The following is a 27,161-nucleotide window of genomic DNA, read 5'->3' as shown; positions in this document are numbered from 1 at the left end:
CTTCCCCGAGGTTGGCTTCTACTAGTTTTTCCATTCGTCTGTAAAGAATTCGTGTTAGTATTTTGCAGCTGTGACTTATTAAGCTGATAGTTCGGTAATTTTCACATCTGTCAACACCTGCTTTCTTTGGGATTGGAATTATTATATTCTTCTTGAAGTCTGAGGGTATTTCGCCTGTTTCATACATCTTGCTCACCAGATGGTAGAGTTTTGTCAGGACTGGCTCTCCCACGGCCGTCAGTAGTTCCAATGGAATATTGTCTACTCCGGGGGCCTTGTTTCGACTCAGGTCTTTCAGTGCTCTGTCAAACTCTTCACGCAGTATCATATCTCCCATTTCATCTTCATCTACATCCTCTTACATTTCCATAATATTGTCCTCAAGTACATCGCCCTTGTATAGACCCGCTATATACTCCTTCCACCTTTCTGCTTTCCCTTCTTTGCTTAGAACTGGGTTTCCATCTGAGCTCTTGATATTCATACAAGTCGTTCTCTTATCTCCAAAGGTCTCTTTAATTTTCCTGTAGGCGGTATCTATCTTACCCCTAGTGAGATAGGCCTCTACATCCTTACATTTGTCCTCTAGCCATCCCTGCTTAGCCATTTTGCACTTCCTGTCGATCTCATTTTTGAGACGTTTGTATTCCTTTTTGCCTGTTTCACTTACTGCATTTTTATATTTTCTCCTTTCATCAATTAAATTCAGTATTTCTTCTGTTACCCAAGGATTTCTACTAGCCCTCGTCTTTTTACCTACCTGATCCTCTGCTGCCTTCACTACTTCATCCCTCAAAGCTACCCATTCTTCTTCTACTATATTTCTTTCCCCCATTCCTGTCAATTGCTCCCTTATGCTCTCCCTGAATCTCTGTACAACCTCTGGTTCTTTTAGTTTATCCAGGTCCCATCTCCTTAAATTCCCACCTTTTTGCAGTTTCTTCAGTTTTAATCTACAGGTCATAACCAATAGATTGTGGTCAGAGTCCACATCTGCCCCTGGAAATGTCTTACAATTTAAAACCTGGTTCCTAAATCTCTGTCTTACCATTATATAATCTATCTGATACCTTTTAGTATCTCCAGGGTTCTTCCATGTATACAACCTTCTTTCATGATTCTTAAACCAAGTGTTAGTTATGATTATGTTGTGCTCTGTGCAAAATTCTACAAGGCGGCTTCCTCTTTCATTTCTGTCCCTCAATCCATATTCACCTACTATGTTTCCTTCTCTCCCTTTTCCTACACTCGAATTCCAGTCACCCATGACTATTAAATTTTCGTCTCCCTTCACAATCTGAATAATTTCTTTTATTTCATCATACATTTCTTCAATTTCTTCGTCATCTGCAGAGCTAGTTGGCATATAAACTTGTACTACTGTAGTAGGTGTGGGCTTCGTATCTATCTTGGCCACAATAATGCGTTCACTATGCTGTTTGTAGTAGCTTACCCGCATTCCTATTTTCCTATTCATTATTAAACCTACTCCTGCATTACCCCTATTTGATTTTGTGTTTATAACCCTGTAGTCACCTGACCAGAAGTCTTGTTCCTCCTGCCACCGAACTTCACTAATTCCCACTATATCTAACTTCAACATATCCATTTCCCTTTTTAAATTTTCTAACCTACCTGCCCGATTAAGGGATCTGACATTCCACGCTCCGATCCGTAGAACGCCAGTTTTCTTTCTCCTGATAACGACATCCTCATGAGTAGTCCCCGCCCGGAGATCCGAATGGGGGACTATTTTACCTCCGGAATATTTTACCCAAGAGGACGCCATCATCATGTAATCATACAGTAAAGCTGCATGCCCTCGGGAAAAATTACGGCTGTAGTTTCCCCTTGCTTTCAGCCGTTCGCAGTACCAGCACAGCAAGGCCGTTTTGGTTATTGTTACAAGGCCAGATCAGTCAATCATCCAGACTGTTGCCCTTGCAACTACTGAAAAGGCTGCTGCCCCTCTTCAGGAACCACACGTTTGTCTGGCCTCTCAACAGATACCCCTCCGTTGTGGTTGCACCTACGGTACGGCTATCTGTATCGCTGAGGCACACAAGCCTCCCCACCAACGGCAAGGTCCATGGTTCATGGTATTACAACATAATGGCTGTTCTAATAGACGGATACGGCATGAATTCCATTCTAAGCAAATTCAAAGTGGGGATGTAAATGAAGATCTGGAGGCATCCACTGCAATGGTGGTGTTGCCCATTTTGGTTGCATATCTTGAAGACTAGAAAGAATCCTCAAAAGGCATGACATAAAGTGTGTTTTTCAGCCACCAGCAAAATTGAGGAATTAATTGTGCTCGGTCAAAGACGAGACTGACCGTAGGAAATGTGGCGTGTGTAACATCACATGCCAATGTGGAAAATCTTATATTGGGCAGACATAATGAACTGTGCAAGAACATTGTGTCAAACACTATCGTCATACACAAGTGGGGCAATCCGATAAATTAGAGGTGGCGGAGCATTGCTTGGACACAGGGCATTGAATGTTTTATGAAGAGACTGAAATTTTATCCACAGTGTCATGTCTCTCGGACTGTTGTTAAGGAGGCCATACATATCTATATGACGGACAGTTATATCAACAGGGATGCAGGATTTCAGTTAAGCGGTGCCTGGAATCCAGCACTGGCTGCCATTAAATCAGTACAGGGAAAACAAGAACTTCTGATTCATGACTAAATGCAACACACTGCTGAGATTTAATTCAGCTTTTTACCACAGGATTGTGTGGCAGCAGCACAGTCTTTGCCCACAGCACACATGGAAAAGGACTTTCTGCGCCTCCCAGCAGGGAGCAGTAGAGCACGCTTTTCCGTAACTGCGAACATCATCCAACGCACTCATATTGCCTACTCGTGGTTTGATACATTTCGACACTGCCACACCATTATTAGCAGTTACATCTTGAAGCAGTGGCAGCAGCAACTATCACCACCTGCAGATGTTGAGCAGTTGAACCGATGAGATGTTTTGGGATTTACATAATACGATATGACGGCAAACACGAGAAGTGCTTTTGCAGCAGACCCATCAGGAAGGCCCAGAAAATACGAACATAGTTTCTGGAGTATTCCAAAGGACTCTCGTAGGTTCACTACTATTTACAATTTACATTAACAGTCTGGTCGAAAAAGTTTGATTTTCTGTAAGAGGATTCACGGATAATGCTGTTGACTGTAAGACAGTTGCAGTACCGGGAGACTGTAATAACATTCACAAAGTCCTGCTGAGGATTGACTGTTGGTGCAGGGCTGGGAGCAGACCCTGAATGTAAATAAATGTAGTGTGTTGTGCATAAATAGACAGTGCGTTCCACTACAGGTTGATACGTCATTGGTCACCGAATCACCAGAAACGGTAACTACTGTAAAATACTCAGGAGTAACCACCTGACGTAACCCGCAGTGAAATGACCACATTAAATGGAAAAGCAAATGTCAGCCTCAGAGTCATTGGGAGGATCTTTCTAGAAATGTATATCACAAATGAAAGAAATAGATTGCTAAACATTTGTTTGGCAGGTTATTCAGTATTGTCAGACAGTCTTGGACACTTCCCAATTTGGAATAATCGTAGACATTGAGAACAATTGAAGAAGAGTGGTACATTTCATTACAGGATTACTTGGCATGAAATTGTAACAGAGAATCACGAACTCCAATTGCAGATGTTGCTAGAGTGACACTGTGCATTTTGCACTGTGGATAGGTTAAGAGTTTTGCTCCATATGCAAATGGAGTGAGATGTTATGACAAAGTTCATCATACAGTGATGTGTTTGGAGTATATAAGTAAACATAGATATCTGAAGATGAATTGTAACCAAATTGATCAAGATTGCTTACCACTCAAGAGTTCCAAAAACAGTACATCAAAAACATTCTGTAGATCATAATAGCGAACCATATTTTTCAAGCTGTATTCGGAGAATTTTTGTTCTGTAATGTTTCACTTTCAGTGCCATTGAGCAAAGTTAGGTCTCCACCATGAATGCACTGCTGTTGCCACAGTTGTGAAGACCAGGCTCCTGCTTGTGGGTCTCTGAAACCTTATACAAGCCCCATTTGCAGTAGCTTTCGTAATACTGTTGTGCTAGACAGTATTGTTTTGCTCCTCGGTTTATTTGAACAATAGGGTGATGCACTGGACCTTCCAGGTGGCCATTATGCTCCATTTATAAGACGTTTAAGGGAGAAGAGAAAGTGTTATGCTTTCAGAGGGAGGGGGACAGGAAACAGGGGGAGGGGGGCTGGAGAGAGGGCAGGTGAGGCCCAAGTTAGTCTAGGAGAGCTGATGCTGATGGAGATTAGAGGGGCAAAAGTAATGTTTGAGTATTTAGCAGTAGTAGTTTGTGGTTGGCCGCGATTTGGAAGTGGCTGGCCATGTAGCTACACAGCTGACAAGTTGTCATAACCACATAGAATGTAGCAGAGCTGGGGCGATGATCTGGCTGCTTTCACTGGTGGCTGTACTTTCTGTAGGACAGGAAATGGCTGTGATTAGACTCCAGCAGGAGGCAGAGGAGGTGGTGGGTGAGGGGGGTGTAAGGACAGGTGCTGGACCTTGATAATCCTTAAGGGAATAACCTGTCACATAAAGGGGAAAATAGTGAAAGGATTACCCAACTTCTAAAAGTAGTACTGTATTGAACTGTCGTCTTTGAATAAAATTAGTAACTACTAACTGGCTTGGGGTTGCAGTCATGGTTGCTTATGTAAACCATCAATGCAATCAGTTTTATGTATTATTACAAGCTGTACTTTCTGTAATTTACAGTGGAGGAAAACTTGTACAAAATGATTTATGCATGATAGTATACTCAGCACAAAAGATAGTCTTCATGTACAATTTAGTAAAATATGAAGTGAAGTGTTCAAATGTTTAATAACAAGATGTGAATTATCATTAAGTTGTTCCAAAAAAAATAAAAGTTTTGTGCTAAACAATAATAATATCTGTTATGAACCTCTACCCTTTTTGACCATCAAGAATTGCATTTTTTCAAAACTGTGCTGAACCAGTAATATTGAATATGTTGTCAGTCATTATGTGATTAAACACTGGTCTCTTTAATCTAGGATACTACTCATGGCGCAACACTACCTACGGCTCATGGTTCATGCAGGCCCTCTGCTGGGAACTCCAGAGTCGAGGAACGAAACTTGATATTCTGACACTGTTGACATTTGTGTGTCAGCGTGTTGCAATAGACTTCGAATCCAATACACCTAATAATGAGGTTATGCATAGGCAGAAGCAAATACCGTGCATCACAACAATGCTGACAAGATTGTTGCGTTTTGAGGAGAAGAAGTAATATAGCTTTAGTTATAGAATTTGTGTTTGTAAAAAAAAATTTTTTTTTGTGATGCAGCAAATGCTGTAACAGTTCCAGGTTTGATGATGTGTAAGAAGTTGCACATTAAAAAGTGCAAACTGTCAGTTTCATTATTTTGAGAATAGAGGGAATTTTTGCCAGTATATTTTTTATACAATAGCCCCCTTTTTTTTTTAAAAAAAAAAAAAAAAGAAATTGTAAAAACATGAATTTACAAATTGGCTACAATAGTTTTTATGGTAAGGAAATATTGTTGGTGTTAACCCTTACCAGAGTACTTTAAATTTGAGCCTTTTTTCTGTGGAAAGTATTTCATCCATGCATCTCCTCGTTTGTTTATCACATTAGTGAAACTTTCATGCTTCTATCACAATATTTGGTACTTTTCCTATGAAACAAAGAAAATGTACTGGATAGTATGGAAAGAAACAGGACATGAAAAAATGTTACAGTATTGCATATTCTGGAGCTCGAAGATTTCATAATCTTATTGACTACTGTAAAAGTTCCTGCAGTTTGTCATTTTTGTTCCAATTACCTGTGTTGGAATGTTGATAATTAGAATACAGACTGCCTCATTCAGCAACACACACTTTTAGTTGTGATTTATGCTCTGTAAAATGCTCAAACTTTGAAATGTATGTGTATTTATTGGTACTGGTTGTGACGTATCACGTAATTCACTAAACATGTTCCCAGTAGTGTTTGTATGCTGTTCTCGATCATATTTAGTTTATCTCCTTTTAATAGAATTGTGTGTGAACAAAAAAACTTTTGTTTCAAACACACAGCTAATTGTTTTCTCACTTTTTTGTTTTTAGTAATACCATTCACAACTAACTGGTTTATTTTAAGTAATATGATACAATGTGATATAAAAGTACAAAAAATACAGTTGTGGTGCCTTTGGAAATATCTATAGAACAGTGTGTTTGTATATTTATTTTTTCATACTTAACTAAATAAAAACTGTGAATAAATTATTGTGCATACTTTTTAACTCTATTTTAATAGATTTCTAGTGCTTAATGTCCATTCCACTTCAGTAATCAGTCTTGATTGTAACATTTAGTAAGCTATTTATAATGCTTCAGACTGTAAAAGAAATGTATTTATTTGAAAAGAAATTATTTCTTTAACTGAAAATGGATGATCCTTGTCAAAATTGCCATTAAACTTGACTTGAAATGGTAATTTACCAAGTGTTGTTGCTGCAGTACCTGTCAAGAGACATATGGAAATGGAATAGAACATTGCGACTACTGTTAATAGGTACACTCTACAGTAGTTTTCAGAGTATATGAAAGGTAACATAGATATCTGAAGATGAATTGTAACAAAATTAATAGAGACTGCCTGTCTCATAAAGTTCCATAAAATACTGCAAAAACATTCTCTAGAGCGTAGTAGTGAAGCAATTTTTCCAGTAATGGTTGCAGAATTTTGTTATGTTTCACAATTGACACCATTTCAATGCCATTGAGCAAAGTTTGGTCTTTGTTACCAATGCACTTTTGTTGGCACAGGTGCAGAGTCCACACAAATCTTTCAAACCTTATCCAAGCCTCATTTGCAGCTAGTTTCACAGTACTATTGTGGTAGGTGATGTCCTGTTGCATCCCTGATTAATTTGGATGATAGGCTGACACACTGGACCATACAGGTGGCAATGAGGCACCATCTTACTAGGGCTTTGTCTTAGATATCAATGGGATGTGTAACTCTGTAGCTTTTACAAGTTATTCATCAGCCCATTTAATGTACACACCCATCATAGAGGCCTATAAACTGTTCCGACCATCATTTCTGAAGAAATACTGTCATTCCTATAAACAAGTGCCATAACAGACATTTCCCTGGTGGTAACAAGAGGCTAAATGAAGCGTCTGATGAGGCCTACCTCTAGATTGAGTCTTCCAACAGTCACATGTAGTCTTGACCATTGAATGTGTATATAGTGTAAAAATAATCATGTGTATATAGTGTAAAAATAATCATCTTGTGGTGCAGTTCTTCTTGTTGTCTCTGTGCTTGCTAAGAAAATGGGATGAGAAGTTCCGCCTTATGCAAGACACCTTTTTTCTTTTGTTTCACCCATACGTGTTTCAGCACTTTTGTGCTATCATCAGTGGCTTCTGTTTTTATTTTTAACTGTAAATTTGTTGTTAACATATTAACATTTTCGTCGTTTACAACAGTATGTAAAAGTTGCATTTATAACTTAATTGGCGAAAAGTAACATGCCTTACATTATATTATTGTCCTCTTGTTTTGGTAGCTGTTATGCTACACAATATACAACATGTCATCTGCAAACAGCAAAACGTAATTTATTTTCTATTTGTTATGTATTTACAAACGGAAATGAGACTGTATCACGTTTTCTTTCTGTAACTTACAGTTTTGAAGTTGTGGTACGTTTTCCTGTTTTGTTGACGAAGTAAATGGGCTTACTTCTTTGCCTTTGAGTAATCGAAAAACTGCATTACCACACGAACACAGGCAAAGAAGTAAGCCCATTTACTTCGTCAACAAAACAGGAAAACGTACCACAACTTCAAAACTGTAAGTTACAGAAAGAAAACGTGATACAGTCTCATTTCCGTTTGTAAATACATAACAAATAGAAAATAAATTACGTTTTGCTGTTTGCAGATGACATGTTGTATATTGTGTAGCATAACAGCTACCAAAACAAGAGGACAATAATATAATGTAAGGTATGTTACTTTTCGCCAATTAAGTTATAAATGTAACTTTTACATAATGTTGTAAACGACGAAAATGTTAATATGTTAACAACAAATTTACTGTTAAAAATAAAAATAGAAGCCACTGATGATAGCACAAAAGTGCTGAAACATGTATGGGTGAAACAAAAGAAAAACGGTGTCTTGCATAAGGCAGAACTTCTCAACCCATAATGTAAAAAGTTGCATGTATGGAAGTTTTAGTTAAATGTATAAAACAGTCTGTTATTTTACAAGATGGAGACTATGATAAGCTGATGACCATCCCCTTTTACGGTTCCCATGAATCATTTCATTTGTCCCAGACATCTGTGAGCAAAATGCATGTAGTCAAATTTCCACTGCTTTACAAACATATATGTCCTGTGCACATTGTGTGATGTGTGTCATAGAGCTACATGCTGTATGTGCCGTATCTATAAGATAGTGATAATAAACAAAATGAAGAAAGGCAAAGACTAATGCAATAATAAACAAAATGAGAAAGGCAGAGACTCGAGCAGCTCTGTTTTGTTGGAAGGCTGATACACTCACAGAACAGCACAAAAAAAAAAAAAATCACTAGCTTGAAAAAACACTGCTGCACAGTCACGATTTGTTGGTGTTTCTTGAAAAACAGCTCAACCACAGCAGTTGAAGAAGCTGTAAGCAGCCTGCACTGCCTATGCATTAGCATGCCAGCTGCAGCAACGGGGCTGGTTACACATTGCGAAGTAGGGCACTCAGAGCACCGCAATCTTGACGATTCAGTGAAAGTCTGTGCTTCTGCAGGACAGGCCTAGTGGTTTCTACACCATTGAGCCACGGATTTATTATTACATATGTATGTGCAAGCAGTATGTTAGCACAACAAATGACCTTCTAACCATCAATTATAGTAGTCTGGCAGCACGTACTAAGAGGATTGTGCTGGTTGTTGGTGTGATATGGCTCAGCAAGTAGCCACTATGCGTCTGATGCTGATCCAGCTACTAAGTCGACCTCCCAAAGCTTGGCACCTTCCTACTCTGGGCTGCACCCAGGCTCGCTTCAACAGTAGCTCGACTCCTGCTGTGTGTGTGTGTGTGTGTGTGTGTGTGTGTGTGTGTGTGGGTGTACGGCCAGTGTAGGAGATCGCTCCCCACACCATGATGCCGGGTGTTGGCCCTGTGTGCCTCGGTCATATGCAGTCCTGATTGTGGCGCTCACCTGCACGGCGCCAAACACGCATACGACCATCATTGGCACCAAGGCAGAAGCGACTCTCATCGCTGAAGACGACACGTCTCCATTCGTCCCTCCATTCACGCCTGTCGCGACACCACTGGAGGCGGGCTGCACGATGTGAGGGCGTGAGCGGAAGACGGCCTAACGGTGTGCGGGACCGTAGCCCAGCTTCATGGAGACGGTTGCGAATGGTCCTCGCCGATACCCCAGGAGCAACAGTGTCCCTAATTTGCTGGGAAGTGGCGGTGCGGTCCCCTACGGCACTGCGTAGGATCCTACGGTCTTGGCGTGCATCTGTGCGTCGCTGCGGTCCAGTCCCAGGTCGACGGGCACGTGCACCTTCCGCCGACCACTGGCGACAACATCGATGTACTGTGAAGACCTCACGCCCCACGTGTTGAGCAATTCGGCGGTACGTCCACCCGGCCTCCCGCATGCCCACTATACGCCCTCGCTCAAAGTCCGTCAACTGCACATACGGTCCACGTCCACGCTGTCGCGGCATGCTACCAGTGTTAAAGACTGCGATGGAGCTCCGTATGCCACGGCAAACTGGCTGACACTGACGGCGGCGGTGCACAAATGCTGCGCAGCTAGCGCCATTCGACGGCCAACACCGCGGTTCCTGGTGTGTCCGCTGTGCCGTGCGTGTGATCATTGCTTGTACAGCCCTCTCGCAGTGTCCGGAGCAAGTATGGTGGGTCTGACACACCGGTGTCAATGTGTTCTTTTTTCCATTTCCGGGAGTGTATTTTCTTTGGGCTGTATTGATACACAGGTGTCATAGCCACACACCAAGTAAATACTTGGGCAGAGACAGATACAGTGAGTGCAGGCTCCAGTAATTACTCTGTTTCCAAAGATTGCATCTAAAAGTCATAGGGACTGATGTACAGTATGAGCAGTAGTGTTGTCTTGTTGGAAAAATGAATGACTGATCTCATTTTCATTCACCAGGACAATAAATGGAAAAATTATCTGGGAACAATAGACATCTGAAGTGACGGTAGTATCACAGAAGATTGGTCCTATAATTCGTGCTCGCACTATGGCAACCCACAGTCAGATTTTTCTCTGCTTACAATGGCATCTCTCTTAAGGCGTGTAGATTTTCTGATGATCAGATACGTGAATTTTGGGAATTAATGTAGCCAGATAAGTGAAACCGAGCATCATCAGTGACAAAAGTTTGATCTGAAACAGCATCTCAGTGTCGGTTAACAAATCGCTGAAAACATTCGTTTCACATGGTCTATACAACAGAATTGTTGGTCAGTGTTAATATTGTATGGATACGTTACCAGTTCTTTGGTTACAGTCTTGTGTGCTGTCAAATGAGAGACTTTAGCCTCTTGCGATAATCTCCTCACTGATTTTGTTTGACTCCGCAACATAGTGTCTGAAATGTTGCCTAGCTTCTGTTCTGTCAAAATTGTGGGCCTACCAGTTCATGGTTGCCCAGAATTAGCAAATTAAATCACGTACATTGTCTTGATGTTTATACCTCAAAGCAGGAAAACACAATCTAAATTGCCACCTCACATGCTCCATAAAGTTTCCTCCTGCATGGAAAACTTCTTCCACTTAAAATAGTAAGCATTCTCACTACACTCATCTTATACAAGAACTATACAGCATTATTGTATAGTAACTAGCAGTTCCCAATCACATGCAACACTAACACCACTACCCTATAACAGCAGGTCCATGTAACACGCACAGGCGAGACTTGAATGTATGCCCCCCACAAAGCGACACACGAGGCTCACTGCTGCAGAGACACCTCGCCGATGCACGGTATATTACTGGTCATCATTTGAGATTGGTTCTTAAAACTTGTTAAGTAAACTTCCTCAAGATAGCTTGCGTCTATCTTAGCATCAGCCAATTTGGTTTCTCCAGTATATCTGCGACACTTTCCCATGTGTAAAACATACCTGTGATAATTGGTGCTGCCCTTCTCTGTATTTGTTACATGTCCTCTGCTAGTCCTATTTTGCACTAGGCCCACACAGATCAGTAGTATTCTAGGATGGGCCAAAAAAAGTGATTTGTAACCAGTCCCCTTTATAGAATGATAACTTTTCCCTACTATTCTACCAGTGAACTGAAGATTGCTACCTGCTTTACCTGCGACTGACCCTATGTGATCATTCCACTTCATATCCCCAGAAAGTGTTACATCCAGGTATTTTTGCAAGTTGACTGTGTAATATCCTAGGATCTGAGACACTGCTAGTGTACGATGTTTTATTTCATATCTGTTTAGGAACCAGATCAGCTGATTGGTTCAAGAAGCACTCTATTGTTTTAACAGTAAATTCTCAAATATGGTTATGTACCACATTCCACCTGCAAGAGTGATTTCATTGGTTACTGGAGAACTAAACCGAAGGAAAAAAAGCAGAGATGGATGATGTGCATTGTTAGGGTATGCGATCGAGAATAGGCATGTACAAACCTTAAACGGAATGGTAACTCATTGTTGTCTGCTATTGAACACAATTTTTTTTTACTTTGATATTGTGATGATTGTGTTAAAAGTATTGAACAGAAGAGGCTGTAAAAGGATACACAGTGTTGAAAAGGTATTTAAACAAGTTTCATGTTATAAACAGTACACTTCCAAGAGTGAACATATAAGTACAAGGCTTCTGTAGGACCTTTGGACATTTGGTTTGTGACTGGTACATCAGGAGGTGTTTTTACCAATAATTGGAGTAATCTACTGTCCTATTACACCCATCAAACCAAATGATAACTGAATTGCCCTGGATCAGTTTCCAAAGCATCTGCAGAAAGTCCTGAAAATTACCAGAAATTTACAGCTGACTGGTGGAGATCTGCAGCTGCTCGTATACAATCTGTGTGTCAAGCACCATTAATTACTGCTTAAAATTCTTGGCAGGGAGTATTGTAATCAGAAGCATTCAAGACAGTAAAGAGAATCTTTATTTTCTCTAAATAGATAACAAATTTAGCCCAACAGAACTTTAATGAGAACCTTCTCTGTCATGAAATAATTTAATTTCAAGGAGGTTGCATATTAGTTAACTTCAAAATAGCTTGCTTCAGTTGATTATTTCCTTCAGGTATAGGAGCAATAAAGCAAGTAATAGTTAATTATTTATCTAATCCACAATTATTTATCTAATCCACGGCCACATTTGAATTAACATTAAAGATAATAATATAGCAGATTCCAATTGTAACCTGCTGATATTGTCGTCTTAGTATCCTAATTTTTTTCATTTTGTGAAATGCACAGTTTTACGTTTCTGAACATTTAAAGCAAGTTGCCAAGCTTTGCATCCCCTTGAAATCTTACGAAGATCTGACTGAACATTTGTCCTGCCTTTTTCACACAACTTCATTTAGACAACTGCATCATCTATGAAAAATACGAGATTACTGTTGTCTGCAAGTTCACTAATAAAGAATATGAACAGCAATATTCCCAACACGCTTACATGGAACAGACCCATAGTTACTTCATCTGTCGATGACTCTCCACGCAAGATGTCCTGTGTCCTCCCAACCAAGAAATCTTGTGTAGTCACAAATTTCGCTTGATACCCCAAATAATCATTCTTTCACTAATAATTGTAACTGTAGTATTGAGTCAAATGTTTTGCGGAAATTAAGAAATACTGCATCTGTCTGACTGCCTTGATCTAAGACTTTCAGGGTATTGTGAGAAAAGTGCAAGTTGGGTTTCATATGATCAATACTTTGGAACCCATCTGGCTGGCATGGAGGAGATAATTCTACATGATTGTAACATGCACTTTATTCCAACTATTGGGTACATTTTATTTTATTTCTTCTTTTGTTGTTGTTGTTGTTGTTATTATTATTATTATTATTATTATTATTATTATTATTTTAGAGAGCTATGATAGATTATGGTTTAAAGTGGGTCTAACTGAGCAGCAAATGTGGTATAGAATCTTATAGGGATTACATTGGGCTCTGGGTCTTTGTTCTATTTTAGCAATTTCAGCTGTTTCTCAACACCCTTGACACTATATGAATCATCTTCTTAGAGGCATCAGAACAAAATTGGGGCAGTACTTGGATTTTCATTTTTAAAGGAACATTTAAACGTGGAGTTCAGCATTTCTGCTTTTGCTTTGTTACCCTCAGTTTTAGGCCCTTTCTTGCCCATGAATGTCTGGTCGCTAGCTTTGATGCCACTAACAGCCTTTACGTTTGACCAGAATATTGGGGGAAATCCTTTGATTGTAACCTGCTCTGTTATTGATTGAAGGCTTAATTCATTGCCCTCTTGACAGCCAAATGTTTTTCCTTTCAATGTATCCCATGTTTAGCCCCTATGCAGTTTTACACTTATTATGCGTTGGTCTCTGTTTCTTTAGAAGTTTATACCATGGAAGGACTCTTCCATCGAGAACTATTGTATTAGGTACAGTCAGCAAAGCTCAACAGTTTGCATGGAAAATTAAGTCCAGTATCAGGCATTCTAGGCATATACAACCATGTTGCAAATTGTGGCAGGTTTAGTTATTGTGGCAATATATTATCATGACAGGGAGATGTGCTATGCATAACATTGGAAATTAATACCGATGAAACATCGTACTCGGAAGTACTGGATGTTTCAGTATGGCAAAATATGTAGTGATTTGACTTAACAGCACTAGATGGAGCCCGAAGGAGGTGTTCAGCATCGCTGTGCACGTAGCTCCATGGTCCAAGTGTCTGGTTGTCACTTGTTGAATCAAAGTTTGGTTCTGCCATCTGACAAATATATATTTTTTCTCTTTTTTTCCCCTCAAATTAATGTAAATGGACTGATAAATAAGCTACTCACCAAGCAGCGGCTGGAGAAGACACACAACCAAAAAAGTTTCACTTTTACAAGCTTTTGGTGCAAGTGGCTCCTTTCTCTGCCAGGAGGAGGAGCTATTGGGTCCGAAAGCCTGTAAAAGTGAAACCTTTTTGTGTGTTTGTGTTCTCACACCACCGCTTGTTGAATAGATTTTTTAATCTATCCATTTACATGTATCAGTCTTACATCAAATTTTTATCTTTTATGAAGCTTGTGTTTCAAATATAGAATAATTAACTGGAACAAAAGAAACTGACCATGATATATTTTTTCAGATTATGAACTTAGCTGTAAACTTCAAGGTCTGTAGCAATCTGTTTGCCCTTTTATTCAGGAACACAATCACTCTCAGTTTCGAAAACAATCTAGTCCAAATTAGATTACTGAATAGAGAGTTTTGTCTGTATACATAAAACTATTCACAGAAGTAGCAGACGTAACAGGAAAGCACGTGCACCAGAAAAAAAATCATTAAGATGAAAGTTATTAAGAGAGAGGAAATCTTTAACAATTATCTTATAAATTTTGGTCTCGAAGAAATATTACAAATATGCTGCTAAATATATAAGTTCAGCTATTCATTGTAATTGGTCTGAATAAGGAATTTAAATTCTGTCACACAATTTTTATTAAAATCTGATTGGATGCGTATAATGATCTAAGAGAGAAGCAGGTTCGAAATTGCATGACCCTCCATTTGACAGGAGAAGCACAGAATATGGTTTTTTTAAGAGAAGTTATGATTTGTTTCTGCCCAGTTTCAAGAAAAATAGAACTCAATAATTTTGTTGAAATTACAGATCCTAGCTGATGGAATGCCCTATGCTTTGACTTATTGCAATTAGAATTTAATATGAGAAAATGATTATTTATGTTACAATCTGACATTGTTTTTAATTTATCCAAATAGTACTATCAGTACTAAAATGATTTTAAATATAGGGGAAAGATGCCTATTATGGGAGAGTTCACTAATGTTAGAGAGTTCCGTCATGCTCAGTCCTGTTGGGAAGTATCAGAACTTGCTTCTCGCAGCACCTGAGACATAGAGCAGTGACAATAAGACGATAATGATTTGTTAGTACATGGTAGGCATCACATCACATTGGTGTGATAAGAGACATTAGGGTCTACATTGTCTGTTTATCGCTCCATTCCACGTATAAAATGTAGCCTCTTGTGTGGAATTTGTGGGAATGTTTATAATGCATTATCCCCAAGAAATAGAAACATAGGTCAATTAGTTACCTCATTTTTTATTACAGTTATGTAGAGCAGCATACTAGAGAGCAGTAATAATGGAAAATGCTATAAATGGCCTCTGGAAAATGGGGCTTTCCCCATGTAACGGGCATATACTTAGAGAAAATGACTTTGCAGTATATCAGAAGTTTGACATATAAGATGCAAACAGCGGAGGAAGTGTGAGTTTAAGTGGTATCCAACCAGCTCCCACAACCGGCAAGCAACATCAACAGCCACCAACTGTAGTAAAAATCAGAATATGCTGAACCTGTTAAGTAGCTAAAATCATTTCCCCAAAGGGAACTTTTGAATCAGTTCAGAGAGAAGAAAGCTGTAGCACAATCAAGGGAGAGAGAAACGAAAGTTTGGTTCTGGAAAAAGGAAAAACACAAGAAACATAATCTTCCAGTCATTTGCAGTCTGATACACATTTTAGAATGCTTCAGATGTGCAATCTGAAGAAGACACTGAATGCATATTCTACAGTGGTCATACGTTAGAAGACTAATATTAAAAAAATGGGCACATTTCATGGAATACTATCCCGGGGCTGCCGAAGAATGTCAAATTCTGTAGTTCTTTTGGGCAGAAAATGTTGGATGGTTGGTAAGAAAGCGAATATTTTTTTAGGGTTTACCCGTTCTTGTATTGGTTGATATTAAGCATTTTCTTTGACTGTCTCATATTAGGACACAATTCTTATTTTGAGTCAAATTGACTTGTTTGTGCTTTTTTTGACTTTAACATTGATATTAAGTTTTAAGTAGCACAAATACAGTAAATAAAATTTATAATGATTTCACGTAGATTTCCAATTGGAAACACATACAGTTATATAAAATTCTGTTACATAAAATAGATAATATGGATGAGGAAAGTTTCAAATAAGGGATGAGGCTAAGTATGAGATCCACCTATCATTGGCTTCAATTACCTGCCTCACTGGACGAGGCTTGGAGACTGTCAGCCCCTGGAACTATGTTTCGTCTTTGAGACTCTTCTATGTGTAAAATACTAAGTCCTGCAGTTGGCCATGGGTGTGGGGTCAGTGTTGGCCAATGCTAGTTCATGTGATGCTTCATTTTGGATCACGAATTTTCAGTGGGTTAAGGTCTAGTGCTTGAACAGGTCAGTCAGTCAGGTCAATGTCAGTTTGTTGCAAAAATCATTGCTGAACAGTTCAACTCGTGTGAACTGATGAGTGGTTCTGCTGAAACTGGGTCACTCATTTGGCATAGTGCGTTCTCACACTCAGCACCACAATATGTTTCATGACATGTGCATAGTGTTCTGTGGTGAGAAATTCGGTGAAGTGACCCTGCCCCATCTGATGATATCTACCACCAGCACGAGACTATAGTTTTGCCAACACAAAAATGTTGCACCACATATTGTTGGCCATAGCCTGTAGACCTTCATTGGATGCTCATTCACTGAGTTGTGTATTGCCTCACCTGAAAAGATGACATGGTGGCAGTCACAGTCTACATTCAATTCAGTGGAGGCAAGCATGTAAAGTTTGTGAAAGTCATTGGGGGGCCTCTTGGCAGCCCTATATGGGCTAAGGCCAGCATCCTGTAAGTGGCTGCTAACGGTTTTCTAGCATCCAGGGAAATTGGTCTCATCCTTGAGTTGGATTGCGTTTAAAAATGAATGTTCCATGTAGGTGTCAGTTAACATATTGTCTTGCATTGATACTTTTCCTAAGCCAGTTACTTCTGTCTCCGCGACTCCTTTATCGTTTCTGAGCACTACGAACTCAAGATCTGAACCCGGCTGCCAATTCACATGCAGTGAAACCATCATACTGGTCTTGTGCCAGGACGCTGTCTCTCGTGGCCTGTGTACATGCTGCCACTAAATGACTGACTGTCGTATACCCATCTGTGGTACAGTGTGTTATCACACTTGGCATATGAGGGATGTTTCTAAAGTTCTGCCCTCCGTTAAATGGAACTGAAGAAAATTATTTATTTTACAAAATACCTTTACAGGCCTTCAATATAATCTCCTTTCTTGCTTATGATAGCTTCCCAGCATTTTGGCAACTTCTGTATTCCCGATAGAGCACCTATATAGAATGAGATTTTCACTGTGCAGTGGAGTGTGCGCTGATATGAAACTTCCTGGCACATTAAAACTGTGTAACGGACTGACACTTAAACTCGGGACCTTTGCCTTTCACGGGCAAACTGAGCTACCCAAGCACGACTCATGACCCATCCTCACAGTTTGGTAGGTAGGAGATGAGGTACTAACAGAATTGAAGCTGGGAGGATGGGTTGTGAGTCGTGCTTGGGTAGCTCAGTTGGTAGAGCACTTGCCCATGAAAGGCAAAGGTCCCAAGATCGGGGTCTCGGTCCAGCAGACAGTTTTAATCTGCCAGGAAGTTCCATACCAATGCACACTCCACTGCAGAGTGAAAATCTTATAATGGAAACATCCTCCATGCTGTGGCTAAGCCATGTCTCCGCAATATTGTTTCTTCCAGGAGTGCTAGTTCTGCAAGGTTTGCAGAAGAGCTTCTGTGAAGTTTGGAAGGTAGGAGACGAGGTACTGGCACAATTGAAGCTGTGAGAACTGGTTGTGAGTCATGTTTGGGTAGCTCAGTTGGTAGAGCACTTGCCCGGGAAAGACGAAGGTCCCAAGTTAGAGTCTCGGTCTGGCACACAGCTTTAATCTGCCAGGAAGTTTCAGGGCATCTTCATCATTGAGCTGTCTGGTTACTTGGGTCGCATTGTAAACTACTAAAACAACTAAACTGTCAATGTTTCAAGTATCTTGCTGCGGTATGAAGCACCCTGAAGAAGAATGCAGCAAGTCAGTCAAAATGTTGGCAGTTTAGTCGTTTTAGTAGTTTACAATTATGCGACCCAATACTCAAAATTATTTTATGCAAAATATCACTCCTTCATTGACGAATTTTTGTGCATGAAACATTTTGCAGAAGCAGCCTGTTAGTACGCACCTACAGACATGCCCTGGGGCAATCTTATCTGTAGCTATGACTCCATTCATGTCATATGCAAAGATCATCATCAGTTTCATCTTTGATTGTTGGCAACAGAATTTTTTTCACGTGTGGAGAGTCAGAACTCTTCCATTGTGAAAAATGAGGCTGCAGTTCTGGCTCAAAATCTAGTACACAGGCTGCATCAAATGCAGCAATGTTTTCAGGAAGTGTTCTCCTTTTGCTCGATAACAGTGAAGCAGTTCATCTGTGATTATTTTACGACCTGCTTTGTGCTGTTCACTGAGACCATATGGAACCCATCTGGCAGCAAATTTTCTCATTTTTAATTTTTCAGTTACGATTCTGTAAACCAAACTGACAGACGTTGTGGCATCATATGCAATTTTGTCACATGTTTTTCTCAATCGTCTCTCAAATTGTCATTAACAATAACCGGAGAGGTGTAATCTGTTGCAGCTGATGATCTTGCACTTCTTGTTTTGTCTTCAGTGCTTACCTGGTCTTCACGGAAATGAGCAAACCACTGATACTGTGCTACAATCCACTACACTATTCCCATACATCTCACTCAAAGTGTTATATATTTCCATTATGTTCTTCCCATGTAGGGATTTAATTTTGATGTAGGAATGCTGATCACTACATGTAATCCGACTTGCCTCAGTTTCAGCTTCCATTTTAAAAGTAAATCACTCATGACATACCCATGCAAACCTGCAACAAGCATGCAACTGCCATGAGCTCACAACTGACATGAATTTCAACATTATCAAGCCATAGTAATGGTCACCCAAGGGCAGTGTGCAAGAGTTTTGAACTGACTCTTGTGTATCGGCTATATTCATGTTATGCCTGCAACATATCAATAAACAATACAATGTAAAAAAAAAGCTGACAATACAATGAAAAAAAAGCTGTGTCTAGGGGATGCAAACACTAATTACTTCAGTGGAATTCAAGAGTGTGATATATATCAGAGAGAGAGAGTTATCTACATACACTTGGAATAAACTTCTGATAATGTTGTATGAGTGCACTAGCAGTTTTTTTGTAGACAATGCAAACCTAATTACATTTTTGTCTGTGTCCTGCACCATTGTCTTAAAACCCAAATATATAACATAGAAATTTTCCTCAAACACTTATTTAGTAGACAGATTCATTGGAGATGGGAAAAGACTGGACAATATGTAAAATAAGTGGATAAAATCACATAGGATAATGATGCAGGCTAAACCTGATGTTTAAAGTTCAAACCAAATGATGTTTATTAATTAAATTTTACACACACATAAGAATGTTGGCCTCTTACAGATTTGTGGATATAGTTAAAAACAATTAAACAATGATTAATTTATGCAGTTTAAGCAGAACATCAAATATATGTGGAAAGTTATTCTACTACACTGTAATTCACGAAATCAGTAGCAAACATTCAAAGTTCAAAAGTGCAGTTCCCCACTATCAATGATGAAGTAAATTAAAGTCCTTTACCATCAAAAACCATTGTGAAGACATACAACTAGTCTGCCACCCATCTACTTAAGCATGAACTGCAGTGAATAATCACATTTGACAGCTGCCACAAATCCCATAAACAAAATTAAAGTTCTACCAAGTCCACAAAAGTTTTAAAGTATCTACCTCATGTGTGGCTCCTGGGTGCCATAGCCTCTTCACAAAAACACTCACCATCACCAACAAAACGCTCACCAACAAAAGACCTTGTATGCACAGCCTGCACTTGAATATTGTCTGTGGTATCATTCATTACTGAACCGAACTTGGTTACTTCAACAGTGACCATCTTTCAGTATTAAGGATAATTACATACATATGCAATACACTAGAACGGAGAATAAATTGGTATGACTATTTAATGACATCTCATTAAAATATTGACACGTAAGTTATTAACAAGTTCTGGAATGCCATTCTACATCCAGCCTTGCAATGTGTTCAGACTTACAGAACATTACAAATACTTGTCAAATAAGATTTTTCATCCATTAGGAATATTATTTAAGGATATGGGAAACGCATACTGTATTCATATTACATGTAACTGTGGAGAATTTTTAGTAAAGACAAAATATGCATATCAGTTTTGTAAACTTGCCTACAATTGTTTAAACAATGGAAATTCCTATATGGAATAATATGTAAAATAAAGGAAAGGTATCCTTTCATCTATAGCTGACTGGTGTGTGGTGTATAGAAACATGCAATAGAAAACAGTATTTAGACTAGCATTTGAGCTTTTGCTCTTTCTCTAGTAGAAGTACACACGGTGACACAGACTCTCTAATGCAAATGACGACAGCCACGGCAAGACTGACTGCTAATTATTAATGACATTTGCTTGGTCAAGTGGAAGTGGGCATGGCATTGGGAAGGACTTATGATGCAAAGAGGTGATAGTGGGATAGTGTGACGATGACTCTGGGGCTGCACAACACTATGAAGGGAGTCAGAGGGTAGAGCACACAAGAGGTACAGAGAAGGAGACGGTTAAGGCAAAGCAAGACAGTGGAAAACAGGTTAGCTCAGGTTGAGGCCAGGGGTTGAGAGAGTGAAGGATATGCTGCAGAAATAATTCCCATCTGCGTCATTCAGACAAACAAGTGCTGGAACAGAGTATCCAAACAGCTCGTGTAGTGAAGCAGCTGTTGATGAAACTTCCTGGCAGATTGAAACTGTGTCCCGGACCGAGACTCGAACTCGAGTTCGAGTCTTGGTCTGGCACACAGTTTTAATCTGCCAGGAAGTTTCATATCAGTGCACACTCTGCTGTAGAGTGAAAATTTCATTCCAGCTGGTGATGATTGTATTGTGATGCACAACATGTCTGGCAGTGGAGTGGTAAACATTTCCTGTTCTGTTACCACCAATCTCCTTGTTGGTCACTGTAGATGTGACATTCTCATATACCAACATCCCCCATGCCCGTGGCTTTGTGACCGTGGAACACTACCTTTCCCATTGTTGTCCTGACACCAAACCCCCAGCTCTTCTGTAATCTCTTAGCCAACCACATCCTAATCCTCAATTATACCTTTTTCGATGGCCAAGACTATAAACAAATCTTTGGTACTGCCATGGGTACTCGCAGGGCACCATCATATGCCTACTTAATTTTGGACCATCTGAAGGAATTCTTCCTAGCCAGTCAGCACCCAAAACCCCTTCTTTAATTCAGATCTGTTGATGAAATTTTTATGGTCTGGACTCATGGCAGGGAGAGCCTTTGCTCTTTTCTCCATAACCTCAACACCTACTCCCAAGTCCACTTCATCTAGCCCTTATAACAGTGAGCCACCTTCCTGAATGTCGATCTCCACCTCACAGATGGCTCTACAAATATGTCTCTTGATATCAAGCACACCAACCACCAGCAGTACCTCTGCTATAGCAGCTGGTATCTGTTTGTGACCAGGCAAGCTAGAATCTCTTTACTTCCTCTCTTGTTTTGCCATCTGCCTCATTTTTTTCATTTTTGACTAATTACTATTAACATACATGAGTATAATCGGCATTTTCATAAAAGAGAAAGGTTGGCCCTCAGTTTTAAAGAATATAGCACCAGATCTAATTTTGTGCTTAGATTTGTGTATGTCTTCAATTTCCCAATTTATTTTGTCTATTCCTAGTTAATATCTTTTGTTATAGGGTACAATCAGCAATTGTTCCATGACTTAGGTTCTATTGTTGACTTATAAACAAATAAAAATCTGTGCTAATTATAAACATTTGGGAGATGAAACAATAGTATCCTTTAAGTATTTATTTGGCTTTATTAGGAAACATTTTAGCAAAACCGGCTCTTAATTAATTCGAAAATAATTATCAGGTTTGTCAAAAGTATTGTTTGTATAACTATATCTGTTAATTTCATCATTTAAACAAATAATTCGGCCTAAGCCTTATAGTAGAAGAAACCATTAAAAAGAAGGAGTTTTTCTATATATTCAGTTAATTGAATGAGCTACATTTTAATTGTAATTTCTGTAAATTAAACATCGAACAATGTATAGTTTCAGTACCTATTATTGTGAGGATATATAAAGACACCGTTTTTGGCCCTGAGACAGTCAGTTCACAGCCGATTTTCAGACGAGAAACCTGTATTGGTTAGATCAACAGTAATGCATCAACTTAACCATGAAATAAATGCAACACAAATAGGCCATGTGTTAAAACAGAGACAGTGTCTGTTCAATAGTGTCACATGTACCATATTATTCTGCAAGAACTGTGTGGTTATGTTTTTACTGCTCATAGATGTTCAACGGTAAACTATTGTAGCAGTATGCTGACATATGCCTGCAAACTATTAATGAGGCTTATCAAAAATTAACCAATAGTGAGCTGGCCATATTAACTGTATATTATTGGGGGGTTGTGAACAGTGAAAGTAAAGAACTGTGCAACTGTTGGCGACATCATCTACAGTAGTCAGTGTTGAACTTCCACCGCCTCATCTTTCAAGCAGTATAGCAACACAGTATATCAACACTGAGGACTATCAACGAAGAAATAAAGCACATATGGTGCCCATCCAGGTGAGGACTAATATATTTGGGCACTATAAATTAGGAATCGCGAACTTTGAACAGTGAACTCAAGAACGGTTTACAGTGGAGAGATTTTAACAAAGGAAGTGGAACAGCCAATCAGCGCATGGGTTTCAGGGCCACAGTATGCCTCTCTTCACCTGTACCCCCCCCTCTCCTTTCCTTCCCTTTTTTGGTACCCCCACTTTCCCGCTCTCTGCTTCTTATATGACCTACCCAACCTTAAATTTAATGAAAGACAGGTAATGTTGAATTATGTATGTTTTCAATTTTCCTTTGAGTTCGTAGGATTACCATTTTGTTACTTTATTGGATAGATGCTTGTTGAATACTTCCACACCAGAGTACAAAATTCTGCTCTGAACCCTAGACAAGGAGGGAAAGTCTGCATGAAAATTATTTTTGTTTCTTTTATTGTGATTTTGTAGATCAATTAAGTTGAAAGTTCTTTTTATTATCAGCCACTTAGAAACCGTTAGGAAGTACACATACTATTTTTTTTACATATGCATATGTTTGTTCAGTTTCCAACACTATGCAAAACCAGGTAATACTGGTTGTGTTGTAAGTCAGTCTGTGATTAAACACTGGTTTCTTTAATCTAGGGTACTGTTCATCGACCATCACTACCCATGGCTCGCTGTTCGTGAAGGCTCTCTGCTCGGAGCTGCGAAGTCGAGGAACTAAACTTGATATCCTGACACTTTTGACATTTGTGTGTCAGCGTGTTGTGATTGACTTTGAATCCATTACACCTAATAACAATATTATGCATGGGCAGAAGGAAGTGCCATGCATCACATCATTGCTGACAAGATTATTGTGTTTTGAGGAGAAGAAGTAAGATAACATTAGTTATAGAATTCGTATGTGCTAAAATTTTGTTGTGTTGTACTTATGGCTGTAACAGCTCCAGGTCTGATAGTTTGTAAGAAAAGGCACATTCAGAAGTGCAAAATGCCATTTTATTTATTTTGAGACTAGAGGAATTTCGGCCAATATATTTTGATATGGTAGTTTTCTTTTTAAAAAAATTTGTAAAAGTTGCAATTTTACATATTGGCCAAAACAGTTTTGTAATGCAAAGGAAGTATTTGTGGCATTACAGTTAGCAGAGTAATGTACGTTTGAGCCTTTTTCTGTGGAAAGTATTTAATCCACATATTTTCTCTTTTGTTTACCAGTTCACTGAAAATATCACGCTTGTTTTGTAATATTTGTTGCTTTCTAATGAAGTAATGAAAATGTACTGGGTAATATGAAAAGAAACAAGCTATGCAAATATGTTACAGTTTTGGGTACTCTGGAACTTGAAGATTTTTTATTATCTTATTGACCAGTGTAAATGTTCCTGCAGTTTGTCATTTTGTTCCCTAATTGTTTGTGTTGGAATGTAGATTATTGTAATATAAACTACACATGCAGAAAGCACTTGTAGTTGCGATTTATGCTCTCTAACGTACTCAAACTCTCAAATGTTAATGTTGTTCTTGATACTGGTTGTAACAAATCAGACCTTTTCACAGTAGCATTTGTGTGCAGTTCTTGATCACATTTAATTTCTTATTTCCTTGTAATAGCACTCTCTGGAAACAAAAAACTTTTGCTCCAACATATAATTAATCTTATTTCTCAATTTTCATTTTCAGTAATACCACATACAGTTAGCTTTGGATCATGCAATATAATACAATAAAACTTTGGATCATGTGATAAGATGCACTGTGATGTAAAAGTACAAAAAATACAGTTGTAGTGCCTTTGGAAACATCTGTAGAATAGAGTGTCTGAGTATTTACTTTTTCATAGTTAAACTGCAAAGGAACTGCAAATAAATAATTATACATACTTTTTAACTCACTTGTAGAGCTTAGTGTCCATTCCAGTTGAATAACCTTTTAAGAGTGAAACATTTAATGTGTGGTTTATAAGTATTTAAAGACTGTAGCTGGGAAATTGTATAAATTTCAAAAGAAAATGTGTTCCTTTGACTGGAGATGTATGATCCTTATCTAAATTGGCTTTCTACTGACTTTTAAATGATACTGTACTGATAGTTGGTATTTTTGCTGCAGTATCTGTCATGAATAGCAATTATTATCTCTCTGAGATAAACTGCATGATGGTAAATAATTTACTTTTCTTTGAAATAAGTAAAATTATAGGCTAAATGCAGTGGTTTTTGAAACATTCCATGTCATATCTGAAAGTTCTTTTGTATTGTGTAGGAAGTGGAATATCCTGTATAGTTGATTTATTCTTCACATGTTGTATATTTGATTAATACCATGTCTGAACTTTTTTTTAAATTAAGGTGAGAACTGCATATTTTACTTGTAATCATATATTTCTTGTGATGTACTTATTGTAAAAAAAAGTATTGTAAAGACAATGTATGTAATTTTGATTGAAATTATAATTTAGTATGTCAGAATTTGGTTCAATTTCATAAATAAATTATTTCAAAACTGTAGTTCTTGTCTACTGGAATACTACCAGAATGCCTACTGTTCTGTTATGTCCATGCATTTGTTGTTCACAGTAACCACATCAACCAATACTAAGAATTCCCACAGTTGCCAACTGCATTATGGTAGATGATGACTTGGTCCTTAATTTGTCTTAGCCATTTGTGACACTGTATGTGGTGAGGAAACCTCAGAAGTTTTTAGATCCTATTTTATTTTTAATTTTTGTTGTTAGCACAGAATTAGTGTATGCGTTAAAAAAAAAAAAACAGACATATACCTGCAGCTTTGCTTTTGTGTCAGTAATTGCACCTAGATACAGACCACAGTTTGAATGGGACATAGTATTTACTTATGCTATGGAATCACAGATAAGTGTTTGCATGTATCACTGGGAATTTATTAGCCAGCTTTTTCATGATGCTTTTCAGTTGCCAGTTAACCACACACATGGGAATTTTTTTTTTGTCAGCACTGTTGTATCATTGTCTTACCTTTCATTGTGTGAAATGGTATGTGTAGACAATGAGTGACCATATTAGACTTACAGAAATACTCATTTATGTGCAAGACACAGCATGAAGATTATAAAAAACGGAGAGAATTGTGCAAGTAGTAATAGTGCTGGTTCCGCTAAAAAGGTGAACAGAACAGAACAAAAACAGAAACCATCTGTTGATAAGTGCTGTTAATAAATATTTTAGTAATTCTTTTCCTAACACATTGTTAATAAGCATGAACAAAAGTACTCTTCATTAACAGATGATTTAGTTATAATAGTTGAAATAATTGAGATGGACAGAAATGGTCATGCTTTTGCTGTTATTTACTTCTTTCTGTTCCTGTATGCAGGAAAGGTTCCATTGTGCATGAGTCAGTTATGAAAACTATAGCTGTTTTTTTTCTTGGAGTGTGAAGTGTATAACATGCTTGAATAATAAAATCAATTTCCTCCAGACTCAAATCAATTTTTTGGCATTTTTAAGTAAAATACCAAATGCTTGTTTCCTTATAACATTTTACTCACGATAGCCTTGGTGGCATATTGCTCTTAGATCTGTTGCTGCTTCTGCTGTTGTGATCAGTCTGAAGACTAATAGAGTGCTTCCAGGTGTTTAGCTGCATTGTTGTTTCCATTTACTACACAATATTTCGAGGATCGCCTCACCTATCTTCTTCAGATTTTGCTGTTTTCTGTACTCGCTGCCTGGACTCTAGCTAGCCTTGTTGGTGTCTAGGTAGTGAATGCGAATAACAGTAAAACTGGGAGCACCTGAAGAAGACCACTAGATCAGTCATCAGAATATTGTGCAGAAAATGGAAATAACAACTCAGCAGAATACTTGGAAGCACACTAGTTATCAACCACACTGAGAAAACCTGAGAGATTGTAGTCTGAAGACTGGATTGATGCAGCTGTCCACAGTAGTCTATACTGCATTCATCCATTTGCACATGCTTACTATAGCCAAGCCCTGCTCTCCCTCTGAAAATATCACCTCAAATAACCCCTCCATTACCAAAATAACTATTCATTTATGCCTAAGGATGTATCATCAACCTGTTCCACTTTTTATCAAGTTGTGCCATAAATCTCTTTTCTCCCACATTCGATTCAGTACCTTCTCATTTGTTACCTGATCTACCCATTTAATCTTAAGCATTCTTTATACAGCAGCAGATTTCAATTGTGTTTGTTCTGTTCTTGTCTGAAATGCTTATAGTCCATGTT

General features: G+C 38.6%; 1 protein-coding gene across 3 annotated transcripts in view; it reads left to right on the top strand.

The window, feature by feature from the left end:
• LOC126419459 (caspase-1-like) overlaps positions 1-25,223 on the top strand; it is a 93,949-nt gene extending 68,726 nt beyond the window's left edge. Inside the window, exon 6 of one of the 3 annotated variants that reach the window (XM_050086657.1) lies at positions 23,567-25,223. In XM_050086657.1, the coding sequence (XP_049942614.1) occupies positions 23,567-23,805 (239 nt within the window). In that variant the 3' untranslated portion in view covers positions 23,806-25,223. Of the gene's footprint in view, positions 1-5,100; positions 6,431-23,566 lie in introns of those variants that run through there. The other 2 variants (XM_050086650.1, XM_050086665.1) reach the window with 2 other exon arrangements.
• The last annotated feature ends 1,938 nt before the right edge of the window (positions 25,224-27,161 follow it).

This window comes from Schistocerca serialis, chromosome 1 (assembly GCF_023864345.2).
Source record: "Schistocerca serialis cubense isolate TAMUIC-IGC-003099 chromosome 1, iqSchSeri2.2, whole genome shotgun sequence".
Taxonomy (NCBI): Eukaryota; Metazoa; Arthropoda; class Insecta; order Orthoptera; family Acrididae; genus Schistocerca; species Schistocerca serialis.
Note: the sequence above shows the minus strand (reverse complement) of the source record. Positions and strands in the feature narration are given on the sequence as shown.